The sequence below is a fragment of the Suncus etruscus genome, chromosome 2 (assembly GCF_024139225.1).
Source record: "Suncus etruscus isolate mSunEtr1 chromosome 2, mSunEtr1.pri.cur, whole genome shotgun sequence".
NCBI classification, from domain to species: domain Eukaryota; kingdom Metazoa; phylum Chordata; class Mammalia; order Eulipotyphla; family Soricidae; genus Suncus; species Suncus etruscus.
In genome coordinates this window covers 129,446,304-129,469,067 of record NC_064849.1, presented here as the reverse complement: position 1 = coordinate 129,469,067, position 22,764 = coordinate 129,446,304, and the positions used below count along the sequence as shown (strand labels likewise).

Genomic DNA, 22,764 nt, shown 5'->3' with positions numbered 1-22,764 from the left:
AAGCATCAAAGAATTTAAGTAGTATACTTAACACATTTACATGAATAGGATTCCTTTTACCCACCACAGTTCAGATGCCATCTATCCTATCACACAAAACCTCTTCTAATGCATTTCTCCTACCTACCGAACCCCTTCCCTCTAGATTTCAGAATCTATATATTTTTTTCCCTATTCATTTGGTTGAGTAAAATTAACCAGTAACTTACTCCCTTATCAGTTTCACTTAGAATGGATATTTCAATTCTATTCATTTTGTTCCAAATGATACAATTTCATTTTTTTTGTTTTTGTTTTTGTTTTTTTTTGTTTTTGGGCCACACCCGGTGACGCTCAGGGGTTACTCCTGGCTATGCGCTCAGAAGTCGCTCCTGGCTTGGGGGACCATATGGGATGCCGGGGGATCGAACCGCAGTCCTTCCAAGGCTAGCGCAGGTAAGGCAGGCACCTTACCTCCAGCGCCACCGCCCGGCCCCAACAATTTCATTTTTTAAAGTAGAAAAGCAGTATTCTAATGATATATTTTTTTTACTTTATCATCATATGACTTAGACATTTTGAATTGCAGGGGGGATTATTTTGGTTTTTCTGTAACCTTACCAGTGCAATACCAAAAATTATTTAAAATATATAACAAAAGGTTTTTTTGGTAGGTGGGCGGAACTGAAGAGTGACTAAAAGTGAGGAGTCACTCACTGATTTAGGCCAAAACATCAAAAATGGTTTCACTTAAAATAGTTGTGCTCAAACTAATCCTTAGAGATAAAGTATTTAAGAAATTTATCCAGACTCCCTCTCAGGTCTCTCAAAAGGTTGCTAAGAATTTATCAAGTGGCAAAAAAGAGCTCAGTTAATGTATGATTAAAATGAGAAAAGATCTACCTTAGGCAGATCATATAATCAGAGGCATAAAACTACTTAAAAGAATGGAAAAAGCGTGCAGGAATTCGGTAACTAAGTCTATAAAAAATACATTGAATGACTTTAATACTAACGTTAACACACCCAATAATTTGTTCATTTGTAAAAAGAAAACAGAATACGTGGTTTCTGTAACTTAACAATTTTGGGGCCAGAAAGATAATACAGCAGTTAAGGTGCTTGTCTTGACCCAAGTTCTATCCTGACCTACATATGGTCTCTTGAAACCCAGAGTGATCCTTGAGTTCCACTGGGTGTCATCTCCAAACAAACACAAAAAACACCCCCCCAAATAGTTAATAAATAGTATGATAAGTCTGATCATAGGTATGCAAGAAAGAAGTCACTTTGGGGTTTCAAATTTTGAAATTATATATTTGAAAAGAAGCTTTTCCCCTTAAAGTTACTAATATGTAATAAGCAAAATTATGTGAAACAAATAGCCTTACCTCACAAGTATTATAATCTTCAGAATCCAACAGGCTACAGAGTTTTGGTAAGAGATCAGGCCAATTCTGCAACTCTCCCTTTGAGGCAATGGTTGTAATCAAAATACCTTGAAAGAAAACACACCAAATTTAGGAAACCTGCCTATGTTATGATGGACCTTGCTATCTAGACAACAAGGCACACATGCACTAGTGCATGGACATATGTACATGATATCTTTTTGTTTGTCTTGTTTCTTGGCCCACATTCGGTGATGCTCGGGTGTTACTTCTGGCTATGAGCTCAGAAATCGCTTCTGGCTCGGGGGACAATATGGATGCCGGTGATCAAACCCAAGTCCCTCCAAATAGACTACCGCTGTGCTATCGCTCCAGCCCCTGTACATGATATTTTCAATGTCCCAAATTGGCCTCCTAAGGCGTCCAAAATGTGATCAAGACCCCATTACACCATAAACTAGATGTTTGTTTCCATCGTGTTTGATCACTTCATTTCTCTTTTTCATTTGTTTTAATTTTCTGCTTCTGAGACCCTCTAGCAGAGCTCAGGAGACTACATGCAGTACAGGGAATCAAATCAAACCCAAGTCAACTAAGTGGCAAGGTAACGGTAGCACCTACTACCTCTCTGCACCCCCCTTTCAGTTAAGTACCTATACAAAAAATTAGAACTTGTTTTTCTCCAACAATACCAAGACTAGTTTAAATCACTTAGAAAAAGAATACAGTAGAAAGAGAATATACTAAAATGTTAGAAGCACTTGTCCTTGGGAATTGGTGCATCTCTCTAAACTTCATTTAAGAATACAGGGGCTGGAGCTGTGGGACAGTGGATAGGTGTTTGCCTTGCACACAACCCCAGCATTCCACATGGTTTGATCCTGAATGTTTAAGTCTCAGCATTCCATACGGTCCGGTCCTCTAAGCCTGCCAGGAGTGATTCCTGAATGCAGAGTAAGGAATAACTCCTGAACATGGCTGGGTTTGAGGCCCCCCCTCAAAACAATACATCAAAAGCTAGTAAATAATCTCTTCAGCCAGGTCAAGAATCTTATAGTACTATAACTAAGTGTGCAAACTTGGATCTGGAGAGAGAACACAATAGGTCCTAGCTCACATAATTCCAAGGTCTCCTTTACCAAGGTCAGCTCCAAACACCCAACATACTTGGAGATTAATACTAAAAACTAAATAGCAAATACTTGTGTCTGAATTTTCCTTAAAATTTTCAGCTTTACGGGGCCAGAACAAGTAGGGTTCTAGTCCTGCATGCAGTCAACTGGGACTTGATTCTCGGCATCTCACACAGTGTGCCGAAAGCCTGGTATGATCCCTAACATCCCACTCAGAGTGATAGCACCAGAAGTGATGGCTGAGCAGAGCCAGGAATAAGCCCTGAGCATTGCCAGGTGTGGTCCATAAAAAATATCAAAGGGGGGGGCCGAGCGGTGGCGCTAAAGGTAAGGTGCCTGCCTTGCCTGCGCTATCCTTGGACGGACCGCGGTTCGATCCCCCGGTGTCCCATATGGTCCCCCAACCCAGGAGCAACTTCTGAGCGCATAGCCAGGAGTAACCCCTGAGCGTTACCGGGTGTGGCCCAAAAAACCAAAAAAAAAAAAAAAAAAAAAAAAAAAATCAAAGGGGATGCAGGAGTTAAAATTTGGAGTTCTATACTTAAATTGCTTTATGAAGTTTCTCTTTCCATATAACAGACATTAATATCACTCGTTTATGCACTATTTAACCAATTTTGAATGAACAACTACCAATGATGACATCTCACTGAGTTGAGTTTTTACATTAGTTTAAAAGCACTGAAAGGTCAATGAAAAATTTCATCCCATCACGATTTTTTTAAGAAACACAAGGCAAAAATTCCTGTGGCAATGACCTATCATCTCTATTATCCCATTATAACCAGGATAAGCAAAATTATTCAATAACTTACCTACTGTGGCTCTAATCAGAGGAGAGGAGTCCCCAATATTATTTAGACATTCACTCTTAATAAAGTCTGTTACACCATTTGGAAAATTCTGAAAATGTGCTTTCACATTATTCTTCAAAATGAGACCACTTAATGATCTTGTGGGTTCATCTGCAATAAAATAACAATACAGAATTTTGAATGTAATTTTCATTTCATCCCATACCAACAGTACTTTAAATATTAGAACTATTCAAAAATTGATTCTAGCATTCCAATAATTTTGCTATAATGAGGAAAAAAAGGATCATCAAAAGATCAGTCTTGTGATTTTATAATTCAGATTCTCAGCTTTGGCACCAGTGACATTCTGGGCCATATATTTCCTTGCTGGGTTGTGCTGTCCTATGCAACAGTAGATCATTAGCCTATTACTAGCCACAGAGACTAGTATCACCTCTGCAAGCTGTAATCACACTGGTTGAGACCCACTGATTCAATTTGAGTTAACTTGGTTTACATATGGTTAATAGAGTCAAGATTTACTTTAACCTGATTTAAAAAATTGTATTCCAAATGGTAGTCACTAAAACACTCTATTCCTCATTTATATCAGGCTTTCACTTGCCTTAGCTAAAACAAGAAAAAGGGAACAAAAACATGAAATTCTCAGAAAACACTTCGAAAACAAAACTTACTTTAATGTTCAATGTATGGAGTTACAATTTCAAGGCTCTTCTGACTATGATGCCTATCAACTGGTATTAACACCACCACCACCATTGGCAATAGTTAACATCTTCTGAATCCTTATTAGATACTAAATAATGCAAGGTGCTTTCCAAGTATCTTGCATTTAACTCTCACAATCTTGTGAAAGAAAATTTCTATCCTCAAATGTACAAGAAACTGATGTCTTTATTAAGGAAGCAGGGAGGTCAAAGAACCTATACGTGAAGCCCTTTCAGTGGCCTCAAAGGGTTATGCAGAAAATAAAGAAACTACTATGGCAAAAAGAAAGTGCTATTATAACACTACTCTCCTATGTATCTTTTTTTTTTTTTTTTTTTGGTTTTTGGGCCACACTTTGCAGCGCTCAAGGGTTACTCCTGGCTCTGCGCTCAGAAATTGCTCCTGGTAGGCATGGGGGACAATATGGGATGCTGGGATTCAAACCACTGTCCATCCCAAATTGGCTGCATGCAAGACAAATGCTCTACTACTGTGCTATCTCTCCGGCCCCCCTATATCTTTTAAAAAAACATGCCCAAGCTTGTTTTAAGTTAGCAGCATGCTCCAATGTGATGTTGCCATCTTCAAAGTTGAAGCACAGAGAGAGGCAAAAAGAAAAAAAAGTCTCTGCACAGGAACTCCACCTGAACCATGGCATTAATACAACTTGAGCATGTTCATGTTTTTTTTTTTTTTTTCCTTTGGTTTTTGGGCCACACCCGGCGGTGCTCAGGGGTTACTCCTGGCTGTCTGCTCAGAAATAGCTCCTGGCAGGCACGGGGGACCATATGGGACACCGGGATTCGAACCAACCACCTTTGGTCCTGGATCGGCTGCTTGCAAGGCAAACGCCGCTGTGCTCTCTCTCCGGGCCCCGCATGTTCATGTTTCATCTAACATTTTCCTTCCAGTTTCATTTATAATCCATTTTCTTTTTTTTGTGGTTTTTGGGTCACACCCGGCAGTGCTCAGGGGTTACTCCTGGAAGGCACGGGGGACCATATGGGACGCCGGGATTTGAACCGATGACCTTCTGCATGAAAGGCAAATGCCTTATCTCCATGCTATCTCTCCGACCCCTATAATCCATTTTCAACATGTTAACTCAATGAAACAAAATACACTCTAAATTTACACTCCCAAGTGTCAAGTTGTTATAAAAAAATTGAGATGTTTCACTTCCTTTAAACAATAATAATTTGTCTTAAGTTAGCTCTCAAAATTCATTATCTTTGTAATCATGTAATTTTATTTAAAATGTCACATTTATTGGGGTTGGAGTGATAGCACAGTGGTAGGGCATTTGCCTGGCATGCGGCCAACCCAAGAGGGACCTGGGTTTGATCCCTGGCATCCCATATATTCCTCCAAGTATGCCAGGAGCAATTTCTGAGCACAGTAGAGTCACAAGTAAACCCCTAAGGGCTGCAGGGTGTGGCCCAGAAACAAAACAAAAGTCATGTTTCTCTTATTTTTATTTGTTTGTTTTTTGGGCCACACCCGGCAGTGCTCAAGGCTTACTCCTGGCTATCTGCTCAGAAATAGATCCTGGCAGGCACGGGGGACCATATGGGATTCGAACCTTCAAACCGGGATTCGAACCAATCACCTTGCAAGGCAAACGCTGCTGTGCTATCTCTCCGGCCCCTAAAAGTCATGTTTCTTTACTTACACAAAATATACTATATAATTTCTTACACTAAGAGGAGCTGGAGTAGGGAGCTCAGTGGTAATGTAAAGTACATACTTTACAAGAGTGAGGCACTGGGTTTGATTAAGTCAAATAAAAAATAGTTGGTAACAAATGAAAATTTTGAATAAGCCACAAGTTAAAAGGATTGAAATATTCTTTTTTGCTTAAAATCCATTAAAAAAAAAAACTCCAATTAACCATGCTGTCTTACCATGAAAATTCTTGCTTCTCTAAATAACGAGAAAATTGGATGAAAATGACATGACTTTTTTTTTAAAAAAAAAAACTAACAATGAAGTGGAATTGAGAGATTATTTTCAAGATTTTATTTCTGATCCTTCTCTTAAAAAACAAAAAAACCTCTGAAGTGTTCTATCTCAAAAAAGCTTAATAGTGCAACAATATCCATTTTGTGAAGTTAGGATGAGATTAAATATCTCAGTAAAAATTTATTAATTCAATTAGAAATCTATTCGCTAAATGTTTTCATTCTGTAACAAGCAAGTTATAATCATTTGACTACAAACTACGTATTTGAGAGAAAATGTTATTACAATATAAAAACAGGAATATTAATTTAATTAAATATATGAATAAATTTCTAAGAACTTAAGATTTAGGGGTAGGAGAGGTGGTGCTAGAGGTAAGGTGTCTGCCTCGCAAGAGCTAGCCAAGGAAAGACTGAGGTGGTCCCATATGGTTCCCCAAGCCCAGGGCAATTTCTGAGGCTTAGCCAGGAGCAACCCCTGAGCATCAAATGGGTGTGGCCCAAAACAAAACAAAAAGAAAAAAGAACTTAAGATTTAGAAAGTAAAAAGTTTCACTCTCAGTCACACATTAAAATCCCTAATAAATTGCAAAATTACCTGAAATTAAAAATAAATCACTATACTGTGTAAGGATTACCAAAATTTCAATAAATAAAAGATTTTATTCTACAGTGAGGACACTACTGATTAGGGGCTCAACCTAAACCTTATGAAAGATCTCATAGTCTAACACGATGTTTATTTTATAGTAAAAAACAGAACAGAGGTGAAACAAGTGTGTTGGGAGTGCCAACTATAAGCACAGTGTTTTTACCAACTACATTGTGGCTTCTGAACCAGGAAGTGCTGAATAGGAAGTAATTCCTTCTCATTCAGAGGTCAATGCATTTACAAGTCAACTGTTCAATAAATATGAGTGTCTTCTATGTGACTGATAATGTTCCAGGAGAAACTGTTCAATATTCAAATAACTCCATGAAAAATACTTCTTGGTGCAATCTAAGCTCCATGAGGGCAGAGATTTCTTGCTTATTCTGATTACTTTTATTGCCCCAGTCTATAGATCACCTAACAAAGTGGCACTTGATAAATATGACTTGAATGAAGTCCAGTAGGGCATGTTACGTGTATTAGAAATAAAAAAGGGACCAACTTTTCAAGCTTTAAATTAGTCAAAGTTATTAAATTCAAAATCTGCCATAGAACAGCTAGTAAAGTTTGTTAGACAAGGTTTATGCCCAGAGATGCTCTTGGAATCAAACACAGAGTGGCCGTGGTCAAGGCAAGCGTCCTCTTCACTGCTCTACCACTCTGGTATTGTACAGTTTTTTTTTGTTTGTTTTTGGTTTTTGGTTTTTGGGCCACACCCGGCGGTGCTCAGGGGTCACTCCTGGCTGTCTGCTCAGAAATAGCTCCTGGCAGGCACGGGGGACCATATGGGACACCGGGATTCGAACCAACCACCTTTGGTCCTGGATCGGCTGCTTGCGAGGCAAACACCGCTGTGCTATCTCTCCGGGCCCTGTACAGTTTTTTTTTTTTTTAAATGTCACAAAAATTCTTATAAACAGAATCATCTCTTTTTTCCACTAATTTCCTAAGTAGCAGTCATATGAAAGACTATAAATTAACAAGGTTAACAATGATTATCTCACGGTGATGAAATTTTAAGAGATTCATTTTAGTTTTATGACCTTTGAACTGTTTTCTATGATAAACATTCAATTATCAAATCTCCCATTTTCTGTATTAAATCAGTCATTATGGTACTCATTTACAAGGATTGAAGTAAATCAACAAGTTCGACATTTTACACTCTTCAATCACAAGAATAAGGGAATTACAAAAACAATCTTACTGAATGCTTATTTCGCATCTTATTACTGAAGTCTCCGGGTTCATTCCACATCTGTAAAGTAAGTGGTTAGTACAAAATGAAATCCCTTCAACAGAGAATTTCCATATCTATTTTAACAGGTCATAAAGGTAAAATATCAAAACATAGCTTTTTCAAAACAAAGTGCCAAAAACTTACCTTCAGATTTTAATTTTGTAAGTACAAAAATCAGGTAGTTGTTAAAATCTGGATATTGATTGAGTTGTTCCAGTTTCTAGAACAAACAGTAGTTAAGGAAACTTCCCAAAGTAATCCTGAAATAATTTAAGATTTTTTAATCTAAAATCAAGAATCTCTTCATTAAATAAAAAACAAAACCGCAAATTGAAAGGTTTTTTTAAAGTAATCTATTAAAACCATCTAAAATAAATGCTTCTTCAAAAACACATTAATGGTTTAAAAAAAAAACACTTGGGCTGCGTTATTGTTTTATTGTTATTATTATTTTTATTTTTTATTTTTATTTTATTTTATTTTATTTTTTTATTGTTATTATTTTAGGAGACATTCAATATGATGTAAGATGCACCTTTGGCACATTCAACACAGCCAACCAAAAACCTCTAAGTTTTTTAAACTTTAAAACAACTTATCCAAAGAGATGAGTATTAAAACCCCTTTTTATAGAGTTGAAACTATTTCAGGGAAATTCTACTTATAAATGACTTTAAGAAGGCAAATTTATTAGACCCATTGTTCAAATAAAAAAGTTAAAGATAGGATCATTTATGCACAAGTCTGTACTAGATATTACAGTATTGTAAAATAACTATATAGCTGTAGTTCTATAATGCTAACACACAAACCCCCAAGACCTAACATTTCCAGTGATATCCTGATATCACATTCAAATGACAGCCATAGGTAATAGTAACATTTTATCCCATCTTTCCTCAAGCCCTTCAAACACTACTTTTACTAATAAAACTCCTAATTTGTTTTATTGCACAGAAATTTCAACACTTGTATTCAATAGACCCAATTAAAAACAAAGCCCGTGAGAAAACTCTAGGTACTCAACATGTATCTATATAAGTCAATGTTTAGTGGTCAAATACAAACTAACTTGCAAAAGACATTTTCTAGGGAAAAAAAATCCGTGCTATCAAAAGAAACCCAGTGATTTCTCTTAAGAATAAGGATGTTGACATGCCAAAAAATTTCAGAATCTTTCTTGACAAGGTTTACTTTCTCACAATGGTGCTAATATAACATGTTTTTTTAATTCAATGCTCAAGCCAATACAAAAACGGTAATGGAATGCATTCTTTCCTAGGGAGGTAAAAAAAGATAAGGCACTATGAAAATATAAGGCATCGCATAAACTGAAATTCTGTTAGCCTCGTCTTAAATTCAATTTTGCTCATTCTTTAGAGACACACAGAACAAATTGTCAATTTGCCTGCAAGCCCAAATACAGGAATAGGGGGTGGAGAATTAATTGAATTCAAAACGGTAACAAAATGTATGACATATTGTGCTACAAAGTGTTGTCTTGAGTTTGGTAGCGTAGTCAACATAATATCTAGGTTTACGAATCTCAACTTCGTTCATTCTTGGAGCCATGACAACCGTTGTCCTTACAAAGAAGGGTTTCCTATACAAGAGCCCCCCCCCCAATCCCTCCTACCCCATACTAGCAGTACTCAAAAGAAACCACGACTGAAACCAAACTACAATCGTATTTGTAATCAAGGTGTTTAAATAAAGATATCAATAAAAATATAGAGGGGTTTGAAACACACAAAAATCTAAGCAAACGTAACCACCCCCATTTTCCAAAATCAAAAGAACATTAACCAAGATACAAAGTTCTTAAGAACAGCAAGTAAGTTGTTCCAAACTTACTCGCCAGAGCTTGTAGCAATTGCGTTTTAACACCAATTTTAACCCTATGAGAGTTTAGTGGTCAAAATACAAACTAACTTGCAAAAGACATTTTCTAGGGGGGGGGGGGGAATCCCTGCTATCAAAAGAAACCCAGTGATTTCTCTTAAGAATAAGGATGTTGACATGGTCAACTTAAGGGCCAACTCAGAGGAGCTCAACCACGTTCCTAATTGTGTAGCTGGGGGCCGGATCGAGAGAGCGTTTGCCTTGCATGCAGGACGGGGGTGCGAATCCCGGCACCCCACTCCATAGGGCTTCCCGAACCTGCCAGGAACGACTTCAGAGCCCGGAGCCGGGAGTTAATAAATTAGCCCTGAGCGCCGCCGCGTGTGACCCCAAAAACAAAACAAGCAAAAAAGCTCATTGTGTGGCTTATCAAGAGCAAAACATAATAATAAAAATTAAACCAAGAGGCATTTCTGTAAAAAGCAACAGATGCAAACAAGATTTTGTTACAAAGTTTTTCCCTTGCGGGGGCTTCAGATGTCACTAGAGGATGGGGACCCCGATCCCTCCGGCTTGTGGACGCGCCACGGTCCAGCGCCGAGGCCCTGTTTGGTGCATGCTGCTTGCTGCTTGCAGCTCGGAGCCCGAGCCCCGAAGGCCGCGCGCGCGTGAGCCTGGGCAGACGCGACTCGGTCCGGAAGGCAGGCGGGCAGGCCCAAGAGCCGGCTCCTCCCCGGGTCCGCGTGGGCCCCTGCGTGCGGCCCGCCGGCCGTGGCCGGTGTGGGGCGGGCGGGCTAGCGGGGACGTGGCGGCCCGGCCGGCGTGCATGTGGCGATCGCCTCGTACCGGCGGAAGCCGGCGGGCGGGCAGCGCGCACGCGGCGCCGTGCAGGGGCCGGGGCCGGGGCCGGGGCCCGCGCAGGCTGGGCCCGGCGGCCTCTCGCCCGGGCGGAGAGATCCGGGCGCGGCGGGGGAGGGGCGCCAGGCCCCGCGCGGAGCGGAACGGGACGGAACGGATCGGGCCGGCCCGGCCCGGCAAGGATACTTGTTGCACGGTCCTCTGGATGGTGGTGTCCGGGGACTGGGACTCCTTGAGCAGCTGCAGGATCTGCTGGAGCCCTTGCTCGTCGGGTTTCCACTCGTACTCCATCTTGGTTTGCTGCAAAAGAAAGCCGCACACACGCGCGCCCTCACTCGCAGGAAGGCGGCCAGCCCGCGTCAGTGCCGCCCCCGCCTCCCCGGGGCCCCCGCCGGGCAGGCCCCAGGCCCGGCCGCCCCGCAGACCTGCCGCAGGTGGCCCTCGACGCCCGAGCCCGCTGGGGTGTGGGGGAGCACCGAGGCCAGCAGCTCGGCCGCCCGACGATCGGCCGCCGCCGCCGCTGCTCCGCTGCTGCTGCCGCCGCCGAGGGAGGGAGGGAGGGAGCGGGCGGACGGACGGACGGACGGGAGGGCGGGCGGGCGAACGGGCGCCTGGAGCCGAGCAGACTGAGTCACCGCGAATTTGCAATCTGGCCCCGAGATCCGCTCGCGGGAGCCCCCTGGGTCCTAGTGCCGCGCATTTCTTTTTGCCTTTTTTTTCTCCAAGCCCCAATGTAAATTTCGTTCAGGGGATTTCGGGATTGAAAGCAAGGCCGGATCCCAGCCAAGTCAGGGTCCTGGATCGAAAACTCGAGGCAACACCTGAAGACACCTACCGGACTCAGGATGCTTCTCTTTTAAAAAAAAAATTTTTTTTAACGCGGTGAATGATCACGATGGAAAGAGGAGGAGCATTGATGATTCCTGTGACTAATAGTGACTTAGAAAAAAAATGTATATGTGTGTGTGTGTGTGTGTGTGTGTGTGTGTGTTTGTTTTTTACGTTACGACTTTCTGGGAAGTACTAGCTAGCTGTTGATATCTGCTCTGAGATTTTACGGATGCACTGCGATCACAAGCTGGGAGGGAAAATGCTGAATGCAGCTTTTGCAGATGGTTGGAAAAGAATTTTTCTTAAAAACCTCCGACTTTCATAAGTGAAATGAATTCCATCTGAGTAGCTCTATTTCACACCAAAGCCTCCGTGTTGAAGGAAATTAAAAAAAAAATGAACGTAGCCTACAGTAAGTGCTTGATTCTATTCGGTTCACGGACATTTTCTAATTGGGTTCTCACCGGAACTTGGGGAGCAAAAAGATCTGAGCAAATTATCAGTTAATTAGTGAAGATAGGAGATTACAGATTTTCTTGAACTACCAGTTGCATCTGCTACAACCAGTTAAGATATTTCTTGAAAACCATTAAATGCTTAAAAGCAAAGATATGAGTTTGCTAAAGAGGAGGGCTGCTTTAATATGACTCTTAACTGCATGATGGCTTGACAGCTGAAAGTAATGTCTCCCTTAGTAAGGGTTAAAAACATTTACCTGACCTTAGGCACATCCATTACATACTGTTTTTCTTGTTGCTTTTGGGCTTTCCTCTCATTTTTCGATGTTTATTTCCTACTTATTATCCAATAATATGACTGTGCTTCTTACCACTTTATAGAAGCTTCCTAAAAAACCTAACGAATATACCAGTTACTTCAAAACCACCAAACTCAAAACCAAAACAAAACCCCAGAAAACAGCGATCATAGCATATAATAAATAAAAAAGTATGTACAGATTTTATACAAAAGGATTGTTCTGTTTCCTCCTTAACTTCATTAAGGTTTAAAGTGTTATTATAAAACAATAGTAGGAAGCGCCCCCCCCCCATGACAATGATAGATGGAACACTCTGGATAAGAACTGGGTACTGAAAGGAAATAAAGTGATATGCATGATACCCCTTCAGAAATACAGCAAACCAGTTTTTAAAAGCGGGAAGAGGAGGAGTGAGTAACGGGATGGGATGGAAAGAGGGAGAAGACAGGGAAGGAGGGGGAATGGTAGGGAGAGGGAGGGAAAAAGAGGGAGATGAGAGGAAGGGAAGAAAGAAGGGAAAGAGGGAAGAGAAAAAATGTCTGCCTAGAGGGAGAGAAACTGAAGACACTGGTGACGGGAAATTGTGCGCTGGTGAAGGGTGTTATACCTTGTATAACTGAAACTCAATCATAAACAATTATGTGAAAAAACCCTAAATTATGAACAACCTTGTAACCACGGTGTTTAATTTTAAATAATAATAATAATGATTATAGTATTTTATGACTGCCAGGCCAAAACTTTTACAAATTTTTGATTGCTATATACACACAAATCTGTGCGAATAATAAGGACACGCATAGGTGGAGTTTTACAAAGTAAATAAACCTGTATAACCAATACTCACGTCAAGATATTCATCACCAGGCAACAAAATTTGTCCTTGTCTATTCTGAGTAACAATAATGCCCCCACCAAGTAGTACTATTATAATTTATATAATTATAGGTCCTTCCTTTTGTCTTAACATTTTTCAAGATTTGGTTTTGGGCACTGACAGTGCTCAGGGAGCGCCCGTGCAGTGCTGGGGTCATGGAACCCTGACCTACATTATGGAAAACAATACAGAGGCTCTCCAGATCTTTTTTTTTTTTTTTTATCTTTGGTTTTTGAGTGCTCAGGAGTTACTCCTGGCTCTGCATTCAGAAATAGCTTGTGGCAGGCTCCAGGGACCATATGGGATGCCGGGACTCAAACTGAGGTCCATCCTGTGTTGGCCGCGTGCAAGGCAAATGCCCTACTGTTGTGCTACCATTCTGGCCCCTTCCAGACTTATTTTTACATCAAAAACTTTCTAAAAAAGTAATCCTACCTCCAAAGCTTTGTTTCCTGAGCAAATCTTATTTTGTTTGATGTGAATTCTTTTTTCCCTTTATTCTCATATTTACATATACTTTTGCATTGTTTGGATTTTATCTTTTTTTTTTTTTTTTTGTGGGTCACACCCGGCAGTGCTCAGGGGTTATTCCTGGCTCCAGGCTCAGAAATTGCTCCTGGGCACGGGGGACCATATGGGGCACCGGGATGCAAACCGATGACCTCCTGCATGAAAGGCAAACGCCTTACCTCCATGCTATCTCTCCGACCCCTTGTTTGGATTTTATATGCATTACATACTACACTCTTAATTTTCTAACTCGGGGTGGTGTGGGGTTGTGGAGCCACACTCTGCCTTGTACAGGAGCTATTCCTGGCACTGTGCTCAGAAGAATCCTAGTGATGCTCAGGCAAGGGTCCTCAAACTTTTTAAACAGGGGGCCAGTTCACTGTCCCTCAGACCATTGGAGGGTCTGACTATAGTAAAAACAAAACTTATGGGCCCGGAGAGATAGCACAGCGGTGTTTGCCTTGCAAGCAGCCGATCCAGGACCAAAGGTAGTTGGTTCGAATCCCGGTGTCCCATATGGTCCCCCGTGCCTGGCAGGAGCTATTTCTGAGCAGACAGCCAGGAGTAACCCCTGAGCACTGCCGGGTGTGGCCCCCCCAAAAAAAAAAAAAAAAAAAAAAAAGAAAAGAAAAGAAAAAAAAGAAAAAGAAAAAAAAACTTATGAATGAATTCTTTTTTGTGGTTTTGGGTCACACCCGGCAGTGCTCAGGGGTTATTCCTGGCTCCAGGCTCAGAAATTGCTCCTGGCAGACACGGGGGACCATAAAGGACGCTGGGATTCCAACCGATGACCTCCTGCATGAAAGGCAAACGCCTTACCTCCATGCTATCTCTCCGGCCCTTTATGAACGAATTCTTCTGCACACCGCATGTATCTTATTTTGCAATGAAGAAACAAAACAGATACAATTACAATATGTTGCCTGCGGGCCATAGTTTGAGGACCACTGTAACAATCTGTGGTGCTGGGGTTTTTAACTTAGGTCTCAGGATACAATTGCATCCCTACATATCTCGCTGGTCTCATAACTTCTTTTTTTCTTTTCTTTCCTTTTTTTTTTTTTTTTTTTTGGTTTTCGTTTTTGAGTTACACCCGGTTGCGCTTAGGGGTTACTTCTGGCTCTGTGCTCAGAAATCGCTCCTGGCAGGCACGGGAGACCATATGGGATGCTGGAATTAGAACCACCATTGGTCTTGGGTCGGCCACTAGCAAGGCAAATGCTCTACCACAGCTCTCTCCAGCCCTTCTTTTGTGTGTGTGTGTGTGTGTGTGTGTGTGTGTGTGTGTGTGTGTTTGGGCCACACCTGGTGATGCTCAGGGGTTACTCCTGGCTATGTGCTCAGAAATCGTTCCTGGCTTGGGGGATCCTATGGGACGCTGGGGATCGAACCGAGGTCCATCCTGGGTCAGCCATGTGCAAGGCAAGTGCACCTGATGGACTATTTGAACAATTGAGCCCATCACTGCTCTTAAATAAGCAGGCAGGCAACTGGCCAATGGCAGCTAAATTCTGATTTAGATCATATCACTCCTGAGAATAAATAAGCCATATTATTACCATGCTTTATTTCTTGCACTTTGCAGGGAGGCGGGTAGCTACAACTGACGATGCTCAGGAGTTACTCCTAGGTCTGTACTCAGAAATCACTCCAGCTTCACTCAGAGACCATACCCAGGTAGACTGTGAGTAAGTCAAGGATCTTACCCCATATTCTCTCTCTGGCCCCAATTCCTGCACTTTCATAAATAGAATTATTTTTCTTCCAGAACAGCTGAATATTAAGAACAATTTGGAATTACGGTGTAGTTCAGTGAGAGAACATACACTTTGCAGGGGTAAGACAATGGGTTCAACCTCTAGCCCTACATTTAAATAGAAGGGACCTTTGAGTTGACCAGCCTAAAAAGACAGGATAGGGAGAACTGAGAAAAACCATTCTCTCACATTTCTAGTACCTGAACTTAAGACTCTCAAGGTTAGGGATGTGGTTCAGTGGCTCAGGTGGGAAGAGCTCCTCCTGCCATGAATGAGGCCCTGAATTCAATCTCTAGTATTAGAAAAATGTTTAAAAAATATTTGATAGGCAATTGGTTGCTAAAAAAATGTCAAACTATAGTGAAATTCTGATACCATAATTTTCTTTTTGTTAATTTCATTTTTTAAATTTATTTTGCCCGGTGATGCTCAGGGGTTACTCCTGGCTATGCACTCAGAAATTGCTCCTCGCTTGGGGGACCATATGGGATGCCGGGAGATTGAAATACAGTCTGTCCTAGGATAGTGCTTGCAAGGCAAATGCCCTATTACTTGTGCCACCACTCTGGCCTCTACCATAATTTTCTTTTGTGTGTGTGTGTGTGTGTGTGTGTGTGTGTGTGTGTGTGTGTGCTACACACATTGATGCTCAGGGGTTACTCCTGGCTAAGCACTCAGAAATCACTCCTGGCTTGGGGGGACCATATGGGACGCCGGGGGATCGAACCGTGGTTCATTCTTGGCTAGTGCTTGCAAGGCAGACCTATCTTACCTCTAGCGCCACCACTCTGGCCCCTACCATAATTTCCTTACTGTAATAAAACAAGCATGACATAAACTTTGGCATTTAAATATTTTTTGTTTGCTTGTTTGGGGGCCACACCTGTTGGTGCTCAGGGTTTCTCCTGGCTGAGCTCAGAAATTACTCCTAGCAGGTTCCAGGGACCAAATAGGACACCAGGGATCGAACCTGGGATGGTAAACTCCTTACCTGCTCTTTTATTGCTCCGACCCTGCATTTAACTATTTTAAGTATATAATTTAGTACTGTTAAGTACAAGTAAACTTCTCTTTAACCATCACTATCTTTCTAAAACTTATATTTTAAATAGATTTATTGTATTTCAGGTACCCATCATTATGATTTGTTATCTGTATATACTCTAAAATTACCTCCACTGCTAAAGAAATTGTTTTTTCTTGTGATGAGAATTTTTAGGATCTACCCTCACCAACTTTCAAATTTATAATACAATATAAACTAGTCACATTAGGCTCGAGTGATAGTACAATAAGCAAAGCACTTGCCTTGCATTTGATCAATACAGATTTGGCACCCTGCAGCCCACAGGTTCCTGAGTACTACAAGGAGTAATTCTTGAGTTCAGAGCCAAAAATAAACACAGGTGGATCACTGGATGTACCCCACCAAAACAAAAGAATTAACTAGTCACTATATTATATCACCACATCTCTATGACTTCGTTATAACTGAATGTTTTACCTTTTATTCTCCCCAATTCATTTCACCTGTCATACCATAATTTACCACATTTTAATCATTAAAATTAGGAAGAATTGGGGTAAGAACAACAGTACAGCAGTTACTAGGCATCTGCCTTGCATGTGGCTGACCAAGGTTGGACATTTCTGGATCTCCAATATTCCAAATGGTCCCTTGAACACTGCCAGGAACAATTCCTGTGGGTTGATCTAGGAGTGACTCTTGAACATCGCTGGGTATGGTTTAAAAACAAGACCAAACAAAATTAGGGAAGAGATCACAGGGTTAATTTAAATGTCTATTAGTATTTTAAGTTTACCAGAAACAGAAAAATTATGTTGTAGTAATCATTAATTTAAATAACATGATACATGTACATAAAATATATCCAAGTTGATATTATCCTTAAGATAATAACTAGTTATTTTTGCATAGTGAAAACTTGAAGACCAGTAGGTGTCAAGGTAGCTCAGGGGTTAAAGGCCTTGACCTGTAAGTGGACAACTCAGATTTGATCCTCGATCCCCAGCAATGGCATACGGTACCTCAAGCAAAGCCAGGAGTAAGTTCTGAGCTCCACCAAGTATGACCCAAAAGAGGAAGAGAGATAAAAGTATTATTTCACAAATTACTTGGAGTATACATACTTTTGGAGTTCACAAATTATGACTGAACTGTGCCATTTATTCCTGAGACCCAAATCCTCCCCTATTCCACAGCCCCAACTCAAAGCATTCCAATAAGCCACAATATATCTAAAACTATCTAGACTAACAACAGGATCAGAATAAAAAGTAGTCTTCAAGAAGTATGTTACAAGATAATTTGGGACCTTTAGAAAACTAATATCTAGTGTCCCACAATGGGGGATTGGGGAGAGTTCAATTCCATACTTAGCACTGCTGAGGGTAGCCCTGGTGACCCCTAGGCACTGCAGAGTGGAGCAGAATTTACGTAATTACTGTGACTTTGCTAAGATAAAAAAGATAAAAATCCAGAGTGACTGAATAAAGTAAACATATCTATTCTTTCCTTCTGGAGGGATTGCAAAATAGTTTGGAAAGCAGAAAGAAGGTATAGAGTCAAACCATCCAAGTTTAAAATTCTAGTTTTTCCATTTAGATGTGGAAACCTTGGCAAATTCTTTCTGAGTCTGTTTTCCAACTATAAAACGAAAATAGGTCAGGTTGAAGAGATAGTACAGAAGGAAAGGTGCTTGCCTGGCATGCTCTCAACACAGGTTTGACTGGATCCCTGACATCATATGTGGTCTCTGAGCACCACCAGAAATGACCCTTGAGGACAGAGCAAGGGAGTAAACCCTTGGCATCTCATGGTGTGGCCCAAATTCTCTTCTCCCACAAGAAAATATACCAATTCTGTAATTGGGTTGTAGGTACCATAAATTTGAAATAGTGTAATTACATCATTGGTTTGCCATATATTTTTTGTTGTTTGTTTTTGGATCACACCTGGCAGCGCGCAGGGATTACTCCTGGCTCTATGCTCAGTAATCGCTCCTGGCTCGGGGGACCATATGGGATGCGGGGATTCGAACAAATTCTTCTGCATGCAAACGCCCTACATCCAAGCTATCTCTCTGGCCCCTGGTTTGCCATATCTGCTGACAATAAAAATCTAATTTTTTTTAAGGGAAGAGACTCTTACAGATCTGGTCCATCAACTTGAGGAACAGCTGTATCTCTTAGAACTCAATCTCCAACATTTTGCTCCAAGCAAAGCATTTGTGCCTCAATCCTATCTGGAATGGCCTCTTCGGCTAACACTTTTCCACTCCAGAGCTATGCTCAAGAGCCTCCTTGGCATTATGATTGATGCTAGATACTATTTCTTTTCTGGTATTATTCCAGGACATCTTTACATTTTAAAACGTTATTACAGATCTATAGTTGTATCTTTTCCATTCTAGAAACTATCATATTGTCTTATATTAATTTTCAGGCCTGTCTTAGCAAAAGATCATATATCTTTCAGATAAGGGACAGTGTCTTATTACTCTTCTTGCCTAGCAAAGTTTGGTTCAACATATACTGTTATTACCATTAAGTCAACTGAATAAATATTAAGTTAAGCAACTACCAAGTGCTCAATGAAAATTCAAAGGTATGTAAAATATTGCCTCCACTAAATTGTCATTTAATGAAAGAGACAGATGTGCTTTCTATGAATGCTGAGAGAAGAGGGAGATTGTATTCTACCAGGAAACTGCTTCCCTACCCAAAATCTTGTTCAAAATCCTTCAAATTTCAATTAAATGCAAACAAATCAAGTAGAAGATATTTCCACCTATGAATATGTGGTAAGTATTGTCATCAGTGAATTTCCAAAATGATGAACAGTTCTTGGTAGTGTTCCAGAGAAAACATGGAAGAGTCTTCTCTCGTAACAGTAAAATACAACAATTAATATTATGTAAAAATTCCATGTGCCCCCCCCAAAAAATTGGGGGGCCCGGAGAGATAGCATGGAGGTAAGGCATTTGCCTTGTATGCAGAAGGTCGGTGGTTCGAATTCCAGCATCCATATGGTCCCCTGAGCCTGCCAGAAGCGATTTCTGAGTATAGAGTAACCCCTGAGCGCTGCCAGGTGTGGTCCAAAAACCCAAACCCCCCCAAAAAAATTCCATATGCTATACATATATGTAAAAGTGAGTTAAGACTCTACTCTGACAAATGTATGCAGTTTGCTCCCAGGTGAACAATACTATGACATTCTAAAGTGATTCAGAGCTTACAACTCTTAATGGTGAATGAACATGTAGCACCCTTAACCCCCACCCACTAAATAGCAAAAATTTCTCTTCACAAAGAGACATTGCCTCAGTGGAAAATGACTTTTGTAAACAAAGTCTAAGAGTCCATGAAGGCCTATGCTAAATAGTAAACCAGTTAGGGGCCGGAAAAGACTTCCTGGAAGAAGTGACCTTTCACTGGAGGTCTAATGGCAATTCCAGAAAGTCAAAGTGAGAGAGAGGCAGTGGCTGGGATACCTCACAGACCATGTCCGGATTGGAATTGATCTGGAAGGCTTATAAGGAGAAAACTGTAAAAGAGAAAATTACTCTACCTAGAAAGCAAAAAAAGAGAATCATCTTCTGCTCTTCAATAATAAACAAATTTTCACAATAAACAACTATTTTTCAAATAAAAAATACTTAAAAAACCATCAGGGGCCTGGAGAGATAGCACAGCGGCGTTTGCCTTGCAAGCAGCCGATCCAGGACCAAAGGTGGTTGGTTTGAATCCCGGTGTCCCATATGGTCCCCCGTGCCTGCCAGGAGCTATTTCTGAGCAGCCAGCCAGGAGTCACCCCTGAGCAATGCCGGGTGTGGCACAAAAACCAAAAAACAAACAAACAAACAAAAAACCATCAGGCTAGAACATGGTAAATTACTGGTAAATTACATGGGAACCTCTAATGATTCCAAATCTGTATTTTGTAAGTGAGTTCCAGTTTATTAGAGAAAAGGCAGTCTTGTTTCAGAGAGAGCTCGTTTTTTTTGTTTGTTTTTCGTTTTGTTTTGTTTTGTTTTTTTTTGCCACACCCGGTGATGCTTAGGGGTCACTCCTGGCTATGTGCTCAGAAATAGCTCCTGGCTTGGGGGACAATATGGGACGCTGGGGGATCGAACGGCGGTCCGTCCTAGGCTAGTCTGCACAAGGCAGACACCTTACACTCTGCTCCAGCCCCTCAGAGAGAACTTAACCACCACTGAACATTCTGGTATTTAAGTTTTAGATATTTTTTATTCACTTATTATTATTGTGATTTTTTTCTTTGGCTTTTAGGTCATACCCAGTGTAGTGTTAAGGAGTTACACTGGACAATGCACTTAGAAATTACTTCTGGGGGCCGGAGAAATAGCATGGAGGTAAGGCATTTGCTTTTCATGCAGAAGGTCATTGGTTCGAATCCTGGCGTCCTATATGGTCCCCCGAGCATGCCAGGAGTGATTTCTGAGCATGGAGCCAGGAGTGGAACCCCTTAGCGCTGCCAACTGTGACCCAAAAAAAAAAAAAAAAGTAACAAAAACCAGAAATTACTTCTGGTGGTGCTCAGAGGACCATCTGAGATGCCAGGAATTAAAAGCTGGATTGGCATGTACAGGGAATCACTGTATTCCCTGAGATACTGCTCTGGTCCCTATTGTAATTTTTAAAAATTTTTATTCTTTTTGGGTTTGGGGCCAAAAACACCTGGCAGTGTTCAGGGTTGGCTCTGTGCTAAGGAATAACTCCTGTCAGGGCTTTGGGAACCATATGTAGTACTGGGGATTGAACCTGGGTCACCCATGTGCAATGTAAACATGCTGCAAATTGTACTATCCCTATAACCCTGTTTAAAAAAATATTTTTTAATTAAAAAAGGGCATTTGCCTTGTATATGGCCAACCTGCATTTGATCCCCGACATCCTATATGTTCCCCTTGAGTCTTCCAGGAGTAACCACTGAGCGTGGCCTGGTGTGGCCCCCCAAAAAAACAAAAGTTATTTTGATTTTGAGGCCATACCCAGTGATGCTCAAGGATTATTCCTGACCTTACACTCATAAATCACTCCCAGCGGTGCTTAGGTGACCATATAGGATGCCAAAGATCAAACCCCAGTCTACGGCATGTAAAACAAAAAAGGAATTACTATCAAAAACTCTGAAATACATCTATTGTACCATTTATAATAGTAATAGCAAATACATGGGGTACCAGTCAGTGTCATAAGTAGGCCCTTACATGTTAAGTGATTTATTCCTTAGGGCTCTTCATTAACTACATTTTACAGACAGGCAAATTAAGACACAGAGATATCAAATTATTCAGAGAATAAATGGCCAAATTATGATTCCAACCTACTAATCTGGCTCCAGAGTCTTGTCCCAATCCCTGTGCATACTTAACCTTTTTGACAGAAACACCAAAAATTAATTAGTAAAGCCACTTGCATATTAAAGAATGTGCTCAGTAACCTTATATGTAATAAAAAATCATTTTACTATCGAAAAAATTATATAATAGATCTAATAAAAACATATAGTCTGAAAATATAATAAAAATGAAATATTTCAATAGCACTGAGTAAATGGGGTCAAAACATTCTAAATCTAATACATCATTCTTTATGGTAAGTAGATAGCAAATACTATCTTTCCTTGACAGGCAGATACATCAAAACAGAGCTGAAGTAATTTGCTGAATCATTTGCTGAAAGTGAATCAGATCTTTAGATTCCCAAAATGTCTAAGACATTCTGAGAATGTCTCTACTGCTCATTTTTATTTGCTAAAATGAACAAAGGGGCGGGGGCATCTAAAAGGCTAAAAAGAGCACACAATTTTTTAAAAGTTATTTAATAAAATTTTTATGAGAAACTGAACTAAAGTTCAAATCTAAAGGGAAAGAAAGAAAATTCTAAGTGCAGCTGATTATTACCTTTTCAAAAATGAGGTGTTTTAATGTCAAAGAATCAAAATGTCGATACTTATTAAATTATAGCTGTCAGTGGAGTCCTTCAGGAGATTCTATAAAGTAATTGGAGCATATGGGTCAACAATATATAAAAGCAAAGCAAAAGCAAAACCAAATGTTGAGGCCAATACACCTGAGGAAATAAGTCAACAGATCCCAGATGCTACCTGATTCACATGGCACTGGACACACAATGGGCTTTAAATCTTTTTTGTTTGTTCTTGGGTCACATCCAGCAGTGCTCAGGGGTTCCTCCTGGCTCTACGCTCAGAAATCGCTCCTGGCAGGCTCGGGGGACCATATGGGATGCCAAGATTCGAACCACCTTCCTTCTGCATGGAAGACAAATGCCCTACCTCCATGCTAAATCTCCGGCTTAAATCCTTTTTGAGTAATCAGGGAAAATTATCTAGATCAAGAATATAAAAGAATTATGAGGTTAAAATTATAATCTAGGGGCC

At 40.7% G+C, this 22,764-nt stretch overlaps 1 protein-coding gene across 1 annotated transcript in view; it reads right to left on the bottom strand.

The window, feature by feature from the left end:
* Window positions 1-22,764, bottom strand: part of TNPO1 (transportin 1) — an 88,436-nt gene that overhangs the window by 41,710 nt on the left and 23,962 nt on the right. The window contains exons 2-5 of the mRNA XM_049768751.1: window positions 10,769-10,882; window positions 8,027-8,102; window positions 3,319-3,468; window positions 1,371-1,477 (exon numbers count right to left, since the gene is read on the bottom strand). Of these exons, the coding sequence (XP_049624708.1) occupies window positions 1,371-1,477; window positions 3,319-3,468; window positions 8,027-8,102; window positions 10,769-10,882 (447 nt within the window). The remainder of the gene's footprint in view (window positions 1-1,370; window positions 1,478-3,318; window positions 3,469-8,026; window positions 8,103-10,768; window positions 10,883-22,764) is intronic.